Source organism: Sinocyclocheilus grahami, unplaced genomic scaffold (assembly GCF_001515645.1).
Source record: "Sinocyclocheilus grahami isolate Dianchi unplaced genomic scaffold, SAMN03320097.WGS_v1.1 scaffold1009.1, whole genome shotgun sequence".
NCBI classification, from domain to species: Eukaryota; Metazoa; Chordata; class Actinopteri; order Cypriniformes; family Cyprinidae; genus Sinocyclocheilus; species Sinocyclocheilus grahami.
In genome coordinates this window covers 196,046-216,238 of record NW_015506188.1, presented here as the reverse complement: position 1 = coordinate 216,238, position 20,193 = coordinate 196,046, and the positions used below count along the sequence as shown (strand labels likewise).

General features: G+C 36.0%; 1 protein-coding gene across 8 annotated transcripts in view; it reads right to left on the bottom strand.

Annotated features, from left to right (window-relative positions):
- Positions 1 to 1,294: 1,294 nt before the first annotated feature.
- LOC107565575 (rho guanine nucleotide exchange factor 2-like) overlaps positions 1,295 to 20,193 on the bottom strand; it is a 52,392-nt gene continuing 33,493 nt past the window's right edge. For 4 of the 8 annotated variants that reach the window (XM_016250822.1, XM_016250824.1, XM_016250826.1 and 1 more), the window contains 22 exons: positions 17,010 to 17,077; positions 16,756 to 16,819; positions 16,443 to 16,572; positions 16,185 to 16,190; positions 15,831 to 15,940; positions 15,170 to 15,313; positions 14,288 to 14,538; positions 13,751 to 13,848; positions 13,187 to 13,214; positions 10,813 to 10,930; positions 10,289 to 10,537; positions 10,061 to 10,137; positions 9,770 to 9,945; positions 8,617 to 8,684; positions 8,050 to 8,238; positions 6,025 to 6,123; positions 5,865 to 5,914; positions 5,403 to 5,444; positions 4,453 to 4,503; positions 4,032 to 4,343; positions 3,673 to 3,859; positions 1,295 to 2,674 (listed from right to left, as the gene is read on the bottom strand). In XM_016250822.1, the coding sequence (XP_016106308.1) occupies positions 2,604 to 2,674; positions 3,673 to 3,859; positions 4,032 to 4,343; positions 4,453 to 4,503; positions 5,403 to 5,444; positions 5,865 to 5,914; positions 6,025 to 6,123; positions 8,050 to 8,238; positions 8,617 to 8,684; positions 9,770 to 9,945; positions 10,061 to 10,137; positions 10,289 to 10,537; positions 10,813 to 10,930; positions 13,187 to 13,214; positions 13,751 to 13,848; positions 14,288 to 14,538; positions 15,170 to 15,313; positions 15,831 to 15,940; positions 16,185 to 16,190; positions 16,443 to 16,572; positions 16,756 to 16,819; positions 17,010 to 17,077 (2,588 nt within the window). In that variant the 3' untranslated portion in view covers positions 1,295 to 2,603. Of the gene's footprint in view, positions 2,675 to 3,672; positions 3,860 to 4,031; positions 4,344 to 4,452; positions 4,504 to 5,402; positions 5,445 to 5,864; positions 5,915 to 6,024; positions 6,124 to 8,049; positions 8,239 to 8,616; positions 8,685 to 9,769; positions 9,946 to 10,060; positions 10,138 to 10,288; positions 10,538 to 10,812; positions 10,931 to 13,186; positions 13,313 to 13,750; positions 13,849 to 14,287; positions 14,539 to 15,169; positions 15,314 to 15,830; positions 15,941 to 16,184; positions 16,191 to 16,442; positions 16,573 to 16,755; positions 16,820 to 17,009; positions 17,078 to 20,193 lie in introns of all 8 variants that reach the window. The other 4 variants (XM_016250823.1, XM_016250825.1, XM_016250828.1 and 1 more) reach the window with 2 other exon arrangements.

Here is a 20,193-nt window from a genome sequence, read left to right as displayed (position 1 = left end):
AGCACATTTTTCTAATAGTGATTAGTCATTCATGTGCGTCTTTAACTATAAGTTCCATTAAGCTCTTGCTGATGTAAAGGGACAATGATGGTGTCAGGTTCTGGGCAAGCAGACTGACTATTTTCAGTCGGGCAACTCATTGTTTAAGAACAAATAAAACAGATTTAGTTTTGTTGTATTTAGATTTACTTAATGTATTCAGAAAGGAAGAAGCTATATTTTGTACTATGCACAAATAGAACGTTTACATAAGTCAGTGCTTTATAAATCTATGATAAATAATGTACCATGCAATTCCTCCGGTAAAGGCATTTCACTGCAAGGTGAGGGAAGGCAATTGTTGCACTGTAATGCACAGCTAGTCAGTGTATCACTCTTTTTTATGTGCTCTGATTTGTTCGATAGATTTACTCATTCTTTCAACAGTTTAGGACAGTGAAGTGATGGATGAGGTATAGTACATGTGTGTCTGAATGCCAGCTATGCTGCCTGTGCCACCAAGCTAATAATACTCGTCCCTTGTCTGACATTGTTTTAGCTGCTAGCCAGAGACAAAGATCTGGATTCAGATGGATATGTAAATGCACATATGAATTTAAATATACACGTTTTATTATTAAAATAAGGATAGAAACATACAAAAATCGGTTTGTGTGTAGCTGTGGAAATATCAGAGCTCTTTGGAATACTCAATTCTGATTGGTCAATTGCAGCACAAACCCTGCCCCACAGCTGATCCCAAAGATTTTATACAAACACATTCTCATGGCAAATCAGAATTTATGTTTTGGCATATTGGTGTCGAATTTAAATAAATTTGTTTGATCTCATTCATAATTTTTTTTATACAATTTGCTTATGCCTCACTGACGGTTAGTATTAGGGGTGGAGCTTCAGGTCTAGTTTTTCTAAAAATCTTATGAATCAAATCGTACTGTACAAATTCGCCACCAATTATCACAACATAAAATAGTTTTCTGTATAGTGAGAATGACCATCGAGGACTTTGGTATTCAAGGGTCAATTCACCCAAACCTGTATGAGTTTCTTCTGTTGAATGTAAAAAGACATTTATTAAAAACTACAATGGAAGTGAATGGCTACCAGCAACTATTTGGTTAAAGAAATCTTAATTTGTGTTCATACAGATTTGGAACAACTTAAGGTTGAGTAAATGATGACTATTTTAATTTTTGGGTGAACCGCTCCTTTAATATTACTAATTTGATCACACTTTTCGCTTTGATTTACTCACACACAAACGACAGAGAATAAACCAATCCCGATGATGTTGTTGTATATCAACGCTTTTAATTCTTCAACAGTATTCTATATCCACTTCAGTATATCTGAAACACTGTATGAACACTTCAACAATGTTTCTGTCATTTATTTTCCATACAAACATTTTGATCTGTGACTTCGGTAAATCCTATGTTTCTTATAGTTACTTCAAAACATGAAGAACATCATCTTACAATAATTTCTAAGACATTGCTTCCTGAAATGTTGGACTAAAATAAAAGCATAATACATCTCAGCATTATTCAGCCAAGCGAATTTTGGCACAGTCAAGTAATTGCAAAAAACATTTTTAAGCAAAATTGAAACATAAGCAGAACTGTAGTAAGACACATCAAATGTTGTCGGTGTTACTGGCAGATTTTGGTGATCTGATCTATTTTAGTCAATAAATCTTATATTTACAAAACATTCCCCGTTAACACACACTGTGGGCTGAGGAACCATTTATAATATCATAATACTCAATCATAATAACCTTCCTGGGTTTATTAAGTTCTCTGCTATAGATGTAAATATATTTCTATATATTGCTTTAACTGCAATATAATTTCTTCATAAAAAATCCCTCAAGTCTCTGAAAATAGTTTTTTTCTGTTCTATAGCCAGTAGTTTTGGTCCCAGTCTATTATGTTGGTATATTTCAAGTTATGGCTTCTTTCTAACTGCTTCGACATGCTCGAAAGACAATTTAACTTTCCATTTAAAATAAAGGAAAATAAATAAATTTAAAATAAAGCACAAGAAAGAGACGTTTTTTTACAATGACCTCTCACAGACAAAAAAAACCAGAAGCTCTATTCTGGTTTTGCGTGCTCCAGCATGTGTAGAATTGGTACAAAGCATTGTGATGAGTTTTCACATACAGTACATCAATTTGACTGCTTTCTGCCGGTACCCTTGAGCTGGATCAATTATGTTTGGTTGATTTGGTTGATCTTAAGATTCTTAAAGAATCCCAAGACTGTTTCATGCTGCTATCAAGTGCAAAGTCCCATTATCTGCCTGACTCCATCTCCATCACGATGCTTTGGCATTTCCTTATTGGTCCGTGGATGTCAAAAGCCATATGATTGGATTCCAAGGAGAAGACATGTTGAATATTAACATGTCATAAACTGCCACACAGAAGCTGTAAGCAAAATTACTGGATACAACTAAATACTGTATGTATATAATGAAATGAATATTCATAAACTACTCAAGACCCTTCCCTGTTCAGAGGAAGACCTGCTCATATGGAGTCTATAGTCTGTTCCATCAGACAACAGGCCAGTCCTGGGTTGAGAATTGAAAAAACATTAGCAGTGTGAGGCCTCACGGTCCCGAGGGTCTGTAGCGGATTCACTCTCTTCAGGAATGTCCTGCAGATCTGTAGAAGATGAAGAGAAAAAACTATTACGTAAAAGAGTACTGAAAAATGAAACTGTATTTAGATATTACACACAGAAATGAGGCAGTTTTCAGTTCAGATGCTTTGGAATTTTACCAAATGATCTGGATGAAATAAATTGCTTCCTGATGATATAATTTATATCTAGAATGTGTACTGTAAATTTATTCAAGATTAACACTTGATAAGCCAAATGCAAGTTAAAATTGCCTTTGGAAAGTAAATTATTTGAATGGACAGACGGCCTGTAACCTTTAGGAACTGCAATCATGTCAGATCCTCAAAATAAGCAATGGGTATAAATTTATATAATTTTTTACCACACATGCCTACAAATAATAGACTAAACTGAAAAAAATCTACATTTATGTATAAAGAGGTTCTCCTGTCTGACAGAGTTTAGTGTGTGTTTGACAGTTTGTGTACCTTTGTGTATGTGTGGGTGAGTGTGGAAGGTTTAATATGATAATTCAATGTGTATGTGTGTTGTGCACATTGGTTGCATAATCGTGTGTAGGCTGCTGTTAGTGTTACAAAGGGCCAAAGTTTACAGCGTTCTAGGTGAAGCACATCTACGCAGACTGTCTGTTAAATATGTAATCGTTTCATATAAAAAAGGAACAAAATCAGAGCAACAAACTCCCTGGCAACCAGTTTCCTACATTGTGCTAATCTCTTGTATCTTTTCTTCCCCCTCATATAATAATTTCAATACTTAATGTATAATTATTAATGATTTATTTGATATGTAGCCATATAATAATATATATTATTATATTTACATTAATACATTATTATATTAATTTTAAATACATATATACATACATATTATTTGAATTATATATATATATATACACACATATACATATATATGAAATTGTATAAAAATATATAAAATAAGTATGTATATTCATATAATTATATGAATATGTTTTCATATCGGTTCTAATAATGTCCTTCTGTGTCATTCTACAGACCTCTGGGACTTTCTGAACGGGGAGACACCCTCGAATCCACCTCATCGTCCTCATCGTCATCAGATATCACATCCACTTCCACATCACTGCATTCCTGCAGGCCATCTGATTGGTCCATTGATTCCTGGCTAGCCAATGGGGTGTCAGTATAAGGGTCGGCATCGCTCTCTCTGCGAGTTGATGGGGCCTTGAAAAGAGAAAATTAGAAGCGAATGAGATTTGGGAGCTACAACATTGTAGCTCTTGCATACTTCAGTATGTGTCATGTGGTGTTTGACAATCTTTGCTTCTGGGTGCACAAATGAATTTAAATTCTGATTTAGATTAAAAGCTTGCTAAATACTGTAAAATGAACTCACCTGTGAGCCTGCACTTCCAGCTCCATCCCCTAGAGCGGTGCTAGTGGTCTTAAGATCCCTGAGCTGTTTCTCCAGCTGGGCTCTGGCTCTCTCGCTGTCCCTGAGTTTGCCCTCAGCTCCCCTGAGGCGTCCCAGCTCCTCCTGCAGCAGACTGTGCTGCCGTTGAAGCAGGGCCAGATCTCCCAGAGAGCCAACGTCACTTGCTCCATCCCGGGACAGGGAGCGCACCGTACGAACCCCTGCGGTGGCCGGGGAGACGGAGCTCTCTCGTCGGCAGAGCTCTAAGATGGAGTCCTGTCGTATCACCACACCCTAGGAGAGGATGAGTTTTTGGCCTCACTGACAATTCATTTCGGATCCCGTTTGGACGTCAGTGCTTAGAAGAATATCTGACAAATGTAATATTGCAATGCACACATACCTGCAGAGCGTGTAACTGAGCACTGAGATTCACCAGCCTCTGTGACACCTCCTGAAGACATTTTGATGCATATGAATAAAAATAATAATTTAAATATATAAATACACACACTAGTCCATATAAGCCTGGAAATTTGGGTGTCCTTGTAATATTTATAGGAGGCTAGTGATGCAGTAGTGGAGGGCAATATTTTTTTTTGCATTTAACTGGTAAAATTTAAAAACTAATTCATACTAATAATGGAATTACAGCTGATCATTTCACCTAATCTTGTGTTATGGACCATGGTTTGCATTGGTTTATAATTTAAAATAACTGTTTTCTATTTTAATGTATTTTAAAATATAATTTCTTTCTGTGATGGCAAAGCTGAATTTTTTAGCAGCCGTTACTCCAGTCTTCAGTGTCACATGATTTGTTGCTCAAGAAACAGTTATTATTAATAATAACAATGTTGAAAATAGTTGTGCAGCGCTGTTTAATTTTTGTTTTGCAAAAAAGGATATTCATGAATAGATTCAGGATTCATTGATGAATAGAGTTCAAAAGAACAGAATTTATTTGAAATAAAAAGCTTTTGTAACGTTTCAAACGTCTTTGATCAACTTAATGCATCCTTGCTGAATGAAAGTATTAATTTGATAATAATAATAAAGTTACTGATCCCAAACTTTTGAACTTCTAATTTGTCAGTAAATTAAAAGCAAAAGTTAAAGAGTTTTTCACATTGTCTTTATGTATTGCAAAATCCATATTCTAAGCATTTAATCGCAAGCTATTGTGTGTGTAAGTGTGCTTTGTTTTTATTAATTTGCTAGTCATTCTAGTCAGTTTAAAGAATTCTAAAGCGAAATGTTAAATAATCAGTTATCATTATCAGCCCAAATGTATGCGCTGATATACACTCGGCACATCCCTACACAGCACACATTAAGCCTAAATGTCGGTACCTCACTTGGTGTCTTGTCCTCCATTTGATTCCCATTACCATCCTGTAGAGAACAGGGAAGTTTTTGCATTATGCACACAATCAAAATTCAGAATCAGCAAATTAATTCAAAAAGCTTTCATTTGTCAGCACACGTTGAAAAGCACTGTCTTGCTATGTGTCGAAGAAAAGGGAGATGAAGCGCAGCTTTCAAGCACCAGTGGCGAGTCGTGATGGAGAGTTTTTGGTAGATTCAGGTTGCTATGGAAACCTGCTAGTTTCAGATGGGCTCGGAAAATGACTCATTTTTTTTCAGCATTACATAAAAACTCAGCAATAGCATCGAACCATCTTACTATGTGCTATGTTATGTTATGTGAATTAACTATGTTACTATGTGAATTATTACATTTTATGAAGCAGGCAATGCTGGATGTCAGAGAAGTGTGATAAACAACTCACTAACTTAGATAGTTTTGTGTACCTGAGCAGCTTGGTTCTCCTGAGAGCCATTGACTAATACCTCTTGTCCATCTAGAAGAATGGAGGAAGCACAATGGTTAGATAAAAAAGTATATTTGGCCAATCAGACACACTAAAAGCACATTCATTTACATACCGCGTGTTGTGTATTTGACACCTACTGATTACTAGCGCTCCAGTGTGGTTGTGATGGCCGTTGGAACTGCAGGGCAGAGGAACCTCAAAATTGGATCCTAATAACAGCTCTGTCAATCTGTCCACTGCAGAGAGCGAGAAAAAGTACATCATGACATTTTACAAGATATTATTGAAGATTTAGCTAAAATGGTCTGTGAACTTTCCAAAATAGGAAAAAAAAGAATATTAAACTTTTTTTTGTTTAAATAAAAAGAGACAGAGATATACTGGCAGCAAGTATGAATTTTATTATATTTTAATATCTTTATTATTTTATTTATATATTTTAAATTAATTTTAAGATATTTAATCTACACAAACTAAAAACAACTAATTTATTTATTCAGAGGATGGGTCAATATTTTATATATTTAAAACATTTTTAATTGCTACAATGCCAAAACCTCAATGCTTTTATACAGATATCTGAACATTTTTCAGACAATAATTTAAAATGTTAGAAATATATATTTTAATATTTCCAAGATATTTAAGATTTTTAATCTCTGTGAACTAAACATATATATCTAAAAATACTGTCTGAAATATATTTGAACATGCTTTTGTTTTCACTAATGAAATCTAGTGCTGGGCGGTATGACCAAAAATTTATATCACGGTATTTTTCAAAATTATACCGGTTTCACGGTACATGACGGTATTTTTTTTTCATGCATGACCGGGTGTTAACCATATTTTCTACTGATCGAGAGAGGAAATACTGCAGTATATTGACTTAGAATGCCCTATTTTACTGTCATGATGAGTGAATAGTCAAAAAATGCCACACTAAATAGTGACTAAACACGACCCCTTTAAAGTTAACCAGGAGTCACTCTCATTTATAATCGCGGCATCGTCTGATAAAATCAACATGCATCTACACTAAAGATGCGGTAGTTTTGGCTATATTACTTTTTTGTCTCATGCAGTGCACTGCCTGTGTCTGAGTAACAAACTAAAAAAAACAACAAACAAAAAAGTGAATGTGATATTAACAGACGATCTACGCTCATATTTATAATTCCAAACAATCAGTAAGCGACAGGTGCTAGGAAACGCTGTTTTGTACTCATTTATTGACGAGTCGGCTGTGATGCGGCAAACTGAATGCGCTGCTTCTCTGCCGCTCACTGCACAGAACAGACGGCGAGAGAGGTGACACTTCTCCGGGAAAGTCAGACCTCGCGTTCGCAGGACAGCACTGGCGAAATCTTCCAACTGAACCATAGCTAAGGTTTATCCAAAAAAGTCGCTAAGTTTGTCAGTATGAATATTCTATGGGAAAGCCACTAAAAGGGTCTGAAAGTTGCTAAATCTAGTGCTAAAGTCGCGCTCGTGTGTGTGTGTGAGACGCGGGAGCTGATGGCAGGGGGCGGTAGATATTTGGGGCGGTCAATGTGGATATTGTGGATGAGTTCTTCTGTGTCATCACGTTCTATTAGTTCTACAGCTTCAGTTTCTGAACTTTCACGCTTAGTAACACATACAACTGTTCCCTCAACACAGTGCAACAGTGAAAAGGGACCCCTTTCAAACGGTGTCGCGTTCCGAACGTTGTTTAAGCGACTATTATTGCGGTATTTTAAAAATTCATATCATAAAAATAAACACCGGTATTCGGTATGAACCGGTATACCGCCCAGCACTAATTAAATCTGTCATTTATTTATTCAGATGCTGTGCCGATTTATTAATTGCTAAGATGCTGAATCTTCAAAGCTTTTATTTGGATATTTGAACATTTTTGCAGTTGTGCTTTTCGGAGAAAAAAATATAATAATAAATAAATAAAAAATAATACAATAATCCCCTTATCGACTCGCATGTCAAAAGCAGTCTTGGACTCTAACCTTCTTTTCTGTGGTCATGCACTGCTTACTCATAGTGTGAATACTTTAACCTATTAACATGGGTGGTGAAATAAATACACACTAGAGGGTGAAACCAGCCTCATACAGGTGGAACGCCCTGCTTTAGCCCTGAATGTAACATCCTGTCTGTCTTACCCTCAGTTATGGCCTGTGTGAGCAGCTGTTCCCCGTGAGGTGCCTGAGGAGACTCGGCTCTGAACAGGTTTCTGGAACAGGACGGCAGCATGACCTCATAACCTCCCATGACCTCCGCCAAGTCAGAGAACAGGGTGACCCGCTCCTGAAGCAGCTCTAACACCTCCCTGTCCTTCTGCTGGATATCAGCTGAAACACAGAGGAGGAGGAACAAAGTGCTTGTTTGAATAAAACATCAACGTCAGCTTCTTTACACTCAAGATAGTGGCTTTGTTCCTCCTTCAAATTCTATGTAAAGATGTCAAAACACATAAAAATCTGTATATGTCAAGACAACTTGTTTTTTTACTAGCTAGCTCGTGTTTTGAAAAAATGTCTTGTGATAGGTAACCGACTGATCTGACAGATGGGTGAAAGAGCTCTTTTGAGCTTTTTAAAATGCTTCTTTTAATCCTTCAATGCTTAACACACTGTAGTGATTCATCTTTTGAAAAACAATCTGAATGAAAACGTGTTTGTCCCAGTGTTGGGAGTGTGAATTTGTGTGTGTTAGTGTTTAAAGCAAACCTCTGAGTCTTCGCAGAAGGGCCTTGTCCTCTGTTTCTATCAGAGGGAATTCTTCTCTTGATGGACAGCTGTGTGACAAAACAATGACGGTAAATGAGAATGACCATTAGAAAGGATAGTTTAGTGCATTTTAGTGGATGTCAATTAACACTGCAGTCACCTATACACTTGTGTCCCTGCTTTTAACAAGTACAAATTTAAATTTTTTTCTGGGAAAATAGACCAAAAGTATAAGTCACTCTATACAGTTTTTGAATGAAACTGAAAATATTGCCAATGCTTGTACTTTCTTTGCTAATTAATTTTTTTCTGAAGGAAGTTGTTAGAATTTATTCATTTTGAAAGTGTCACTGTATACCAGGGGGTTTTAAAGCTGCAGTCCGGGGACTCCCAGGGGACAGCACAAGGGTATTAGCAAAAAAAATGTTGAGTAAAAAAAAAGGAGGGGGGGAAATAACATAAATATAAATATTTATTAATGATAATTATTAATAACTAATAATAATAATATTTAAAAAAATCATTCTATGAATAATATAATAGCACATTATTATTATTAGTAATATGAATAATAAAATAACAACAATTACTACTATTAATAAATATTTATTAATGATAATTATTAATAACTAATAATAATAATAATATTTAAAAAAAATCATTCTATGAATAATATAATAGCACATTATTATTATTAGTAATATGAATAATAAAATAACAACAATTACTACTATTAATAACTATTATTAAATTATTCAGTATAATTATAAATATAATAATAATAATAATAATAGTACTTACTAATAAATAAATAAATACTGAATTTGACATTATTGCCTCTGTAATATCACTCTTACATTTTTTTCAACATAGTATAAATGGTATCTTTTCTATATTTTGGGAAGGAGTCGCTTGCAAGCTGTCAAGTTTGTTTTTGCTGAGCTGTAATGTAAACAAAGGCTATTGGCAAGTCAAGCTTCCCACAGAACTGACACATCCCTTCAAAATGTCCTGATTCAAAAGAAAATACAAAGGAACAATACAGAAAAGAGCTTTCATGGGATTTTCCATTCAACTGCAAAAACAGAGATGCCTAAAAAGTCAAATGGCAGCTTCGAGTGCTGTGTGGACTGATGTATTTGCATGCATGTACCTGCTGATGGTTTGCTGTATGAGCCGTATCCAGGTGTTTCTGTCATCTTTAGATGCCGCATAGAGCTCGTACATTTCAGGTGGGCTAGACTCACTGCTGATCAGGAACAAGCCTCGCTCCTGATTGGCTATGTCTCGGACCAAGAGACTCTGAAGTGAGACCACAGCAGATTTATCCTACAGAGAGAATGAGAAGAAAAGAGATAGTGTTGTACAGATTTTCACAAACGAATTGCTTCACAGTATCACAGTTACATGGAAAAGTTAAATACTTAATTGCAAAGTAACTTACCAAACTGGCGAAGATGAACCGTTGATCTTTCTCTTGCAAGAATACTAGAATATCAGTCATCAGCATAACCTGAACATCTACAACACAAAGAAAACGGGAAATTCTGTACATTCAAAAACCCACAGCACATTACATGTCAGCTAATCCAATAGCACGTGTGTCTCTCTCCCTCTCACACAGACATGTATCACATCACACTTCCTCATAAACAGCCTCAGTCTTCACTACCTTTGAGGCGAGAGCTGGGCGTTTTCCAGAGCAGCGTGCCTTCGTGTATCAGCTGCCTGCGGAGCAGTTCGGCCGGTCTGAACAGGGCTCCGGAGCGGAGTTTGGCCTCGGCCCGTGGGTCGACCCTGGATCGGATCTCTTGCAGCCGCTGTGTCCTTTCAAGCTCCAACACCTGCAGGTCCACCGAACAGAGCAGCTCCCGTATACAAGACAGCGCCTGAGACAGACCTGCAGCTTCCTCTGGATTGTCTGCATTGTTACATACAATAGTCAGTCTACAAAGTCCATAACCAGGGGCATTTTATGACACATGTGTATACATATACATATCAAGTCGCTTTGGATAAAAGCATCTGCTAAATGACAAAGGTGGCTGACTAAATACTTTTTTGCCCCACTGTATATATAAAAAAAAAATTTAAGGGACACTGAAAAGTTATAGACCATGGGAGGAAGGCCGGAGGTGAGCAGCTGTTTAAATAGTCATTACTGACACTGGCGACATTTACATGCTTGTGTCTTACCTTTGGTGTTATCACAGATACGTTGCAACAGGACGGGGTATTTCGTGATGCGCTGAGTGACCAATAGGATGCACTCCTGGAAACCGTGACGACGCAGTAGAGGACCCCGACTCACCCTCTGAGAGCGACAAAGCCAATGACAAATGGACTGATTTTAGACAGATACCATAACGTCATGTTTAATGAGCTAGAACTAATTTATGTGAGCTTAAAGCTAACCAAGCAAATATTTAATGACTAAAATATTAATTTCTAAGTAGAATTCTGTAAATCTGTAACAACATTTTGTAAAAAAACTAAATTATTGATTTTTCTTTTAGTAAAGATCATGTTCCATGAAGATATTTTGTAAATTTCCTACTGTAAATATATTAAAACTTAATTTTTGATTACTAATATGCATTGCTAAGAACTTCATTTGGACAACTTTAAAGGCGATTTTCTCAATATTTAGATTTCTTTGCACCCTCAGATTCCAGATTTTCAAATAGTTGTATCTCGGCCAAATATTGTCATATCCTAACAAACCATACATCAATGGAAAGCTTATTTATTCAGATGATGTATAAATCTCAATTTCGAAAAATTGACACTTATGACTGGTTTTGTGGTCCAGGGTCACATATAGTAAGTACGTGTAGTTAATTAATATTACTCAGTACTTAAATGTATAATTACACTGTAATAAGGACACCCTAAAATAAAGTGTAACCGAAAACTTTTCAAGTGAACATCCATTTTTTTATACTGTACATTCTAATGTTGTAATGCCTAAATTCACTTGTACCTTTTAAAGCAAATTTACATTTATTTGTGATTATTTTATATTTAGACAATATTTAATATTGTACACATTTTCATTTTAGCCAGTATTTTTTTGTTTTAAAATACTTTGATCTTGCCATGAAAATAGCCTTTGACGCTGACATGGTAATAAAATAAATAAATACTATTAAAATTAATAATGTTATCAATTTATCAAATTATTTAATAGTATCAGACAAAATTTGTAAAAATTTTTTAGTAATATATAATAAATAATATAGTAATATTTAATAAATATATAAATAATATACAGTGTTTCCCCTAGGTTTACAGCTTTGGGGAATTTAGATTCCGTTTTTTTTTTTCTGGACTCCTTTTTAATGGTTAAATTACATTTTATTAATCAAAAAGCATGTCTAATTAATTAAAAGCATGAAACTTAAACAATTTAACATCAATTTATTAAAAGTTTAACAAATATTACGTTTAGGGCCCTATGCAATGTTTTATTTGTCCAACCTTATGTTTTATTGTAACCAAATTCTGTTTTAGCATGTCTAATTTGAAAGAATAAAACAAGTTTCATTTATTCTTACAATAGCCTTATGATTTTTTTGCTCAGAAATTCTGTGTTGTGTATTTACATTTTGTTTTAAGGCATAAAACATTCATTTAATCTCTTTTAAGTAATGAAAATTAAACAAACTTAATATTTACAAATACTAGTGGGAGTGGGCTCACTTGTGTGTGTGTGTGAGCGTGCGCATCGGGCGGAACTCCGCTGTGCGTGATACAGAGAGCGCGACCATAACTAGAGACTGAAATGACATGCCGTCCTGTAAATAAGATAAATAACATAAATAACATAAGGCTATTTAGTTTGCTTAATAAAAGAAGAAGGTATAGACATGTTATATAGGAAAGGTAACTTTAAATTACTTCTGTTGTGATCTGGCGCTATAGAGAAAATATAATTAAATAAAATTAACTTGACCTTCAAGGGGGGGGGGGTCTTTTAAGGTAATTTTGTTTTGTCATGAAAATAGCCTTTTATGCTGAAATCATTTACCAATATCGGAGAGAAGTTAATCATATCAGGCACTGACAAGAATTGGACATAGGTTTTCTGCTGGTGTATCCCTAAATTATTCATATTTAAAACTTGCCTTTTTGTCTTTATTAAATAGGAAAGCCAAGATTTTGAAAAGAAAGTGCACACACGACCCTGGGTCACCTTCCACACCACTGCTCTGACAATATTTAACTTTTTAAATAAAAGGAGTGCATTCAATAGCATATGCGTTTTGCTTTGGTATCAATAATCATGACATGTCATTGGTTTTGTTATCATGACAGCCCCATACTAAGCTATTACAACTAAAATAATGCTCAAGTGCCAAACACGATCATGATACCTGGAAATCTGATGATTCACACATCTATGAGAGTTTGCAAGCATTTAAACCATTAATCTACACGCCCACCATCATTCATCACTCAGTACCACTCTGTCCTCCCACTAGCAACACAAGACAACACCTGACCCGGTTACACAAACACAAAACGCACCCGGACGGCAAACACCCTCGTCGGTCTCTCTCGTTCTTACCCGTATAAAGAGCTGCAGTCTCTTGTCTCTGGCCAGCAGCTCTTTGTAGAGTTTGACGGTCTTCATATGACGACTGCAGAACTCAGAATACGCCTTCAGCATCTCGTCAGCGCTCTGACCTGAGAACTGCCGTACACACAAAGACAGTGCACTGTGAACATTTTGCTCCTTGAAACCTGAAAGCTTCCAGCCTCCCACTCTCATACACTCGGAGAGAATGACGTTTCAATTTCCATTTGTCACTTTTTCTTTCTTTTTGACTTTTCACTGCCTCTACATCATGACATTATGCTTTTCTCATTCAAAACCATGTATTTGCAATGAAATCTGTTTAAAGTAAAGTGTTTCAAAAACAGACCCATTCCAATTTGCTGCACTGTTCCATGACTAATTGTTTATTTTTTTACATTAATGCATTTAATTGATCGCTCTAATTTATATGACACATTTTATACTGGCAATTAAAACAGACACAATCATCCAAAATCACTTAAGGCAGGCCAAATGTAACCAAATGCATTTATTCCCTGTTCCGTCCACCTTAACTGACAATCGCACCCCTACCTGGCCAGCAGCTCTTTGTAGAGTTTGACGGTCTTCATATGACGACTGCAGAACTCAGAATACGCCTTCAGCATCTCGTCAGCGCTCTGACCTGAGAACTGCCGTACACACAAAGACAGTGCACTGTGAACATTTTGCTCCTTGAAACCTGAAAGCTTCCAGCCTCCCACTCTCATACACTCGGAGAGAATGACGTTTCAATTTCCATTTGTCACTTTTTCTTTCTTTTTGACTTTTCACTGCCTCTACATCATGACATTATGCTTTTCTCATTCAAAACCATGTATTTGCAATGAAATCTGTTTAAAGTAAAGTGTTTCAAAAACAGACCCATTCCAATTTGCTGCACTGTTCCATGACTAATTGTTTATTTTTTTTACATTAATGCATTTAATTGATCGCTCTAATTTATATGACACATTTTATACTGGCAATTAAAACAGACACAATCATCCAAAATCACTTAAGGCAGGCCAAATGTAACCAAATGCATTTATTCCCTGTTCCGTCCACCTTAACTAACAATCGCACCCCTACCTGTTGTATTAGCAAATCGCTGATCTGAGTGATAGTGAAATTGTTTGTGCTGTCAGGTTGCAGGCTTTGAGCGCGTCGTTCGAGGAGCTGTGTGAGGAAGTGCGTGTGAAGCGTCAACAGGCGTTCCAGGCAGGGGAACAGTGCATGCACAACCCCCAGCTCCAGCTGCACCTCCTCCAGCATACCCCGCCTGAACACACCATCCATGATCCGCAGCGTCCGAACGTGATGGAGCTCCGTCTGGATCAGCTCTGAAATGACATCGGAGAGGTTGTTAACATTTAATGGGCCTTTGTTGGACATGTAGCTCAAATAAATGTCCTTTTTAAGGGTGGACAACTTATTCAATTTGATGTGAAGAAAAACAAGGTAGTGAGGCATAGAAGTACAGTTCATTCCATCTGTTGTACTACCATCTGTGTGCCAACAAAACGCTGTGCATGATCATTTCTTTCATTTTTATATTTAGATGATTTTTTCAGTCATCTAAAACTCTCTTAAAGTTATTTTAATAATACTTTAATATCACTTTTAAATGTAATCTTAAGCAAATCTGAGAGTAAATATCCACAATATAATATTGTGATGCATAAATTTAAAGTTCAACAAATTAGTATAGAATTTTAATATAGGCCATTTATTGGTTATTTTATAGAATTTTAATATATTTTAATATAAGACATTAAAAGCATACTTGAACAGACATACATCTCTCAATGCCTTGTTTTCATTCTTTAAAAAATAAATACAGTGTCTGTCTGACAGGCATTACTGTTTATATGAAAGCAATTAATAGCATCTTTATCAGGTTTCAGAGTCAACGGCCCACTTAAAGTCATAAACGTGCTTTGATTTTAGACTTAGATCTGTGCATTTTCTAACCATAGATGACATCCTGTCTCTTGATAACATCTTTACGGTGGGTCTGCAAGTAGGTGGAATCTACCGCCATGCTCCAGGAATCTGCTTCAAATTCCCGGCTTTCATACTCCAGATCATCCAGCAGAGAGGTGAAGTAGCCCTCTCCTAAAAGCAAGAGAAAAAATAATAATAACCATCTCTGTATTATAACTTCAGTTTTAAGGCAAACAGAATGGTCAGACATGAAATTTGTGAACTGAACAGCAGCCAACCACACCAATCAAAAACGTAGCTCTAATTGTCCTAAACATATAGGAAATATTTTTTTGGATTATTTATAAGACACATCACTATTAAAAAGTTTGTGGCCAGTAAGATTTAATGTTTAATATTTTTCAACAATGTCTCTTATGCTCACCGAGGCTGCATTTATTTGGATCAAAAATATAGTAAAAATTGTGAATATTGTGAACTGTTATTACCATTTTAAAATATTTCTTTTATTTTAATATACAGTAGAAAACCTTTACATGTATTACAATACAATGTCATTTATTCCTGAATTTTCAGCAGCTATTACTTCACATTACAGTGTCACATGATCCTTCGGAAACTATTCTAATATGCTGATTTGATAACATTTCTTCTTTTTATTAATGTTGGAAACCGTTGTGCTGCTTACCCTCATCATTGAGTGACTCCATGGACATGGCTCTGCTCCTGAAGTTGAGTGAGTCTGTGGATTGAGACAAGATCCTGCGCAGCCCCAGAGGAGAGTCATCATTTAGAGTCCTACACGCACATGCACACACACAAGGACCATGTGCACGCATACAAACAGATGTATACGTATGCATGCAATCACATGCAAAAGACAAAAAAAGCAAAACAAAAAAACAACAAAATGAGGCAGGCATCATAATCACCACAGAAACAAAAAAATACACATAACAAATTTAAAATAAAAATATATTAAATGAATTCAAATAAAGTGAACATAATGACTAATATATAACATTCAAACAAAACTGCTTACATTAAACTAAAACAGCCACAAACACACACACACACACATACAAAAAAAAAAAAGATTAAAAAAAATACACAGTGATGAGAATGGTCTCTCTCTATATATACAGCAGATATTTCACAACACAAGATTAATGTGTTTTTAATTGCATTTTTTACAGTACAGTATTTATAAACTAGGAACTTGTTCATTTAGTGATTTGATGGTATAGCTCACAGATAAGAGCCCCATTTTATGCACCTGTCTGTCATTTGTGTCACTCACCCTGCAATGTTATTGGTGGAGACGCTCTTGGAAAGTAAGAGAGAAGACCGCCCACGACGGGATCCGAGTAGTGACTGGCGAAGACTGTCTGATGGGTAGATGGCAGAGCTTGGCCGATCCTTTAAATGGGCTTCAGAGAGGCAGAACAAAGAGAGCAATGTCATGTTTAGACCTGGTATTACTCAATTTTGGTCAGTCATATTCACATAATCTTCTCAATGATATCTAATCACAATCGGTCACAGGATACACATCACCTCAAACACGCTAATACCAGATGTAAACAGTGCACTTGGTTCCATCACATCCTCACCTTTATTCCTCAGTGTCACATTCTGATAGGCCGAATTGTTCCTCATCAGCGCCATTTTCTGTTGCTATTGTGAGACACATGCAGAGAGATCAAATTTATGACATATTTAGACTAAATCTTTTTAATAAACCATATGAAGAAAACTGACCCAATTTTGATTAATTTCTTCTACATCATACCATCAATCAAAGCCAGTGTCTGCATGACTATGATCCAAGTAAACCATGTGACAAGTGTGTACACTAATATCCCACCTTTTGTTTCATTTTGACACAGTTTGGTAGTGTGTCCCTGCAGCGGTTGTGGATGGTGACGTTACAGGCTGAAAAAAAAGAGCAGGCAGGAAAACCACTGTTATTTTATCTCGTCATCAGACAGTATAAGCGTCATACAATCACATGTACACACAAATGTAATAAATGATGATTGTGATCTTTTCATAGTCACATAACTTTCAATTTGACTTCTGGTTGGTCCAAGTTGGTCATTAGTTGGTTGACTTACCACTATATTCCAAAAACAATCTTGACTATGTTAGACTGATAAGTAGCTGGTTTATTGTCGGTCTAACATGATCTATTAGCTTAAACCAGCTAGAAACCAACCACAGAGTTTTCAAACAAAGCTAGCGGCTTACAATGGATTTTCCAGCAAGGAAATACAAAAAAACTAAATCCCTCTAATCCATACTCTAATCTCCCCTTCAATATTACAGCAAATAATCAAGGAAATCTCAGATGTACCATACCCAATTTTTGCCTCTCTTTCTCTCCCTCTTGACCCCTGTCCATGTCTGCGTTAAAATGCTTGTTCTTTACAGCATGCTACTAGTCACTGAGCATTTTCTCTGGTTACAGCGTATTGCTTTTGTCTCTGAACCCCTATTGTTTCAGACCGGCTTTGCTTCCTGTTTTGAGGGTGGCTGGGAAGGAAGAGGGACGGGGGCTCCGGCGGGGTTTCCCTGGCCCGAATGCCCCACAACACACACCTACATGAGTCAAAATAATCACCCAAGGAGCAGCAGTGCATCTCAAAGAGGAACATTTTTATTTTAAAAAGACAAATTACAGTAGAAATGTTGGTTTTAAGAAGTCCATTTTAAAAATAACTGATTTCAAATTTCTCAGTTTGCTCTTTTTTAAATCGCATTGCTCTCAAGGAGAATTAAAGATAGTTCATTTTGCTATATTCGTCATTCAAAATTTGGAGGTCGGTAGGATTTTTAGATGTTTTTATAAAAAATATCATCAAGGCTGCAATTATTTTATTAAAAATACAGTAAAGACAGTAATAAGTGTTTTCTATTTGAATATATTTTAAAATGTAATTTATGCCTGTGGTACAATGCTTAATTTTTAGCAGCCATTAATCCAGTCTTTAATGACACATGCTCCTTCAGAAATCATTCTAATATGCTGATCTGGTGCTAAAGTAACAATTCCTATTATTATCATCAATGTTGAAAACAGATGTTCTGCTTGATATTTTTGTGGAAACAGTTATACATTTGTTTCAGGATTCTTGATGTATAGAAAGAACAGCATTTACTTAGAAAATATTTGTCACATTCTAAAGGTCACTTTGGCTTGATTGAATGAATCCTTGCTGAATAAAAGTATAAATTTCATTAAAGTTTTATTGACCCCAAATCTTTGAACGATAGTCTATATGTTATACATGTTAGTGTGTGTGTGTATATACAGTGGGGCAAAAAAGTATTTAGTCAGCCACCAATTGTGCACGTTCATCAACTTAAAAAGATGAGAGAGGCCTGTAATTTTCATCATAGGTATACCTCAACTATGAGAGACAAAATGAGAAAAAAAATCCAGAAAATCACATTGTAGGATTTTTAAAGAATTTATTTGCTCACACACACACACACACACACACACACACACACACACACACACACTCACAACCACACTCACACACACACACTCACACACACACACACACACACACACACACACACACACACTTCAGCTGACAAACTGTTCATAATATAAAATTCATGCCCTTTAAGTTCCAATGCTACAGCCTTATGTATGCACACAGATGTCTTTTGCAGTTGCACTGTGACTCACTTTAGCAGAGTTTTGTTTTTAAGAGGGCGTATCGAGCTATAAATATATTAAAACCCACAGCGACTCCTGTGTTCTGTTCCATTCCGCTGCGCTTCGTCCAGCTGTTTTTGATCGCAATAACATTTCTGATGTAAACGCCCCTTAACATGTGCATCTGATCAAGTTGAAACCAGCCCTTTATCCAGTGCTTCCTTAAAACGATTACTCTGCAAGTCATTCAGGCAACCCACTAAGCTAATTTTAAAAATATGTAGTTTTCACATCCTTATTCCCTTTACTATTTAATCTACGAAACATTAAATAAAACAGCATCTTTATGCATAGCCTATACATTTACCTAATTCACTTTAAGACCTAATGTAAATCTGATCCCACTCAAAGGTGTTCGGTTCATCTGCCTTTGCTGTGTACAGAGGAACAAACTACATGTTCCAACACCCACACAAGCTCTCAGTGCAATCAATACCCAGACCAGAGCAGCCGAGCACAGAGCAATCATCAGTGAGCAGCCCGTACTGTCTGGCCTTGAAATCTGATCATGATGACAAAATAAGGAAGAAGCTAAAAACAATAGTAAAACAGAGAACAAGAAATGAGAGATAAGCACAACAAAACAGGAAAGGGTGGGAGAGTGCACCAGAATTTATATGTAAATGTGCTGAAAAGAATCATTCAGGTTTAATGCACGTTAAGTTGTATTGACAGCATTTGTAGCATAATAATTTTATCTTATTCCTCAAGCTTTAAAACACAGCTAAAATTATAGTTACAGTAAAACACAACAGAATTAAATGGTAACATACACAGTTCTTGGATAGTATAACAACAAGACTTAAACATTATACATATTAAGATGAGACTAGTGTGATAAATCACTACTATCCCTCTCTGCGCAAAGTTTAATTTAATACTTCCACTCTTCCATGACAACAAAAAGTCAAGAAACTTTAAACAAAAGGAGAAAAGGAGAAAATTTAAACACTGGACGTATGTGACAAATAACCATGAGTTCATCCACCTTGAATTGAAACAATCAATTTAGACATCTGTACAGCTAAAGTAACGTTTGACTGCTTTTAATCCCTTGACGTGCGTCACCCTGCTTGCTCTTATTGTAAATGCCTTGCTGGAACCATGACTTTATAAAAACTGAAAATTGTATGTATCCTTTAAGAATGAGAAGAATGGATATTAATGTCTGTAAAATGTTTTTTACATGCATTTTATCATGTAGGCATATATGATGCACACACACACACACACAGTGTGTGAGTGAATGTGGTGAAATGTGTGAAAACGCCTACCATGAAGAAACTATCCAGACCTCAACTTCAAGGTGTGTGTGTGTGTG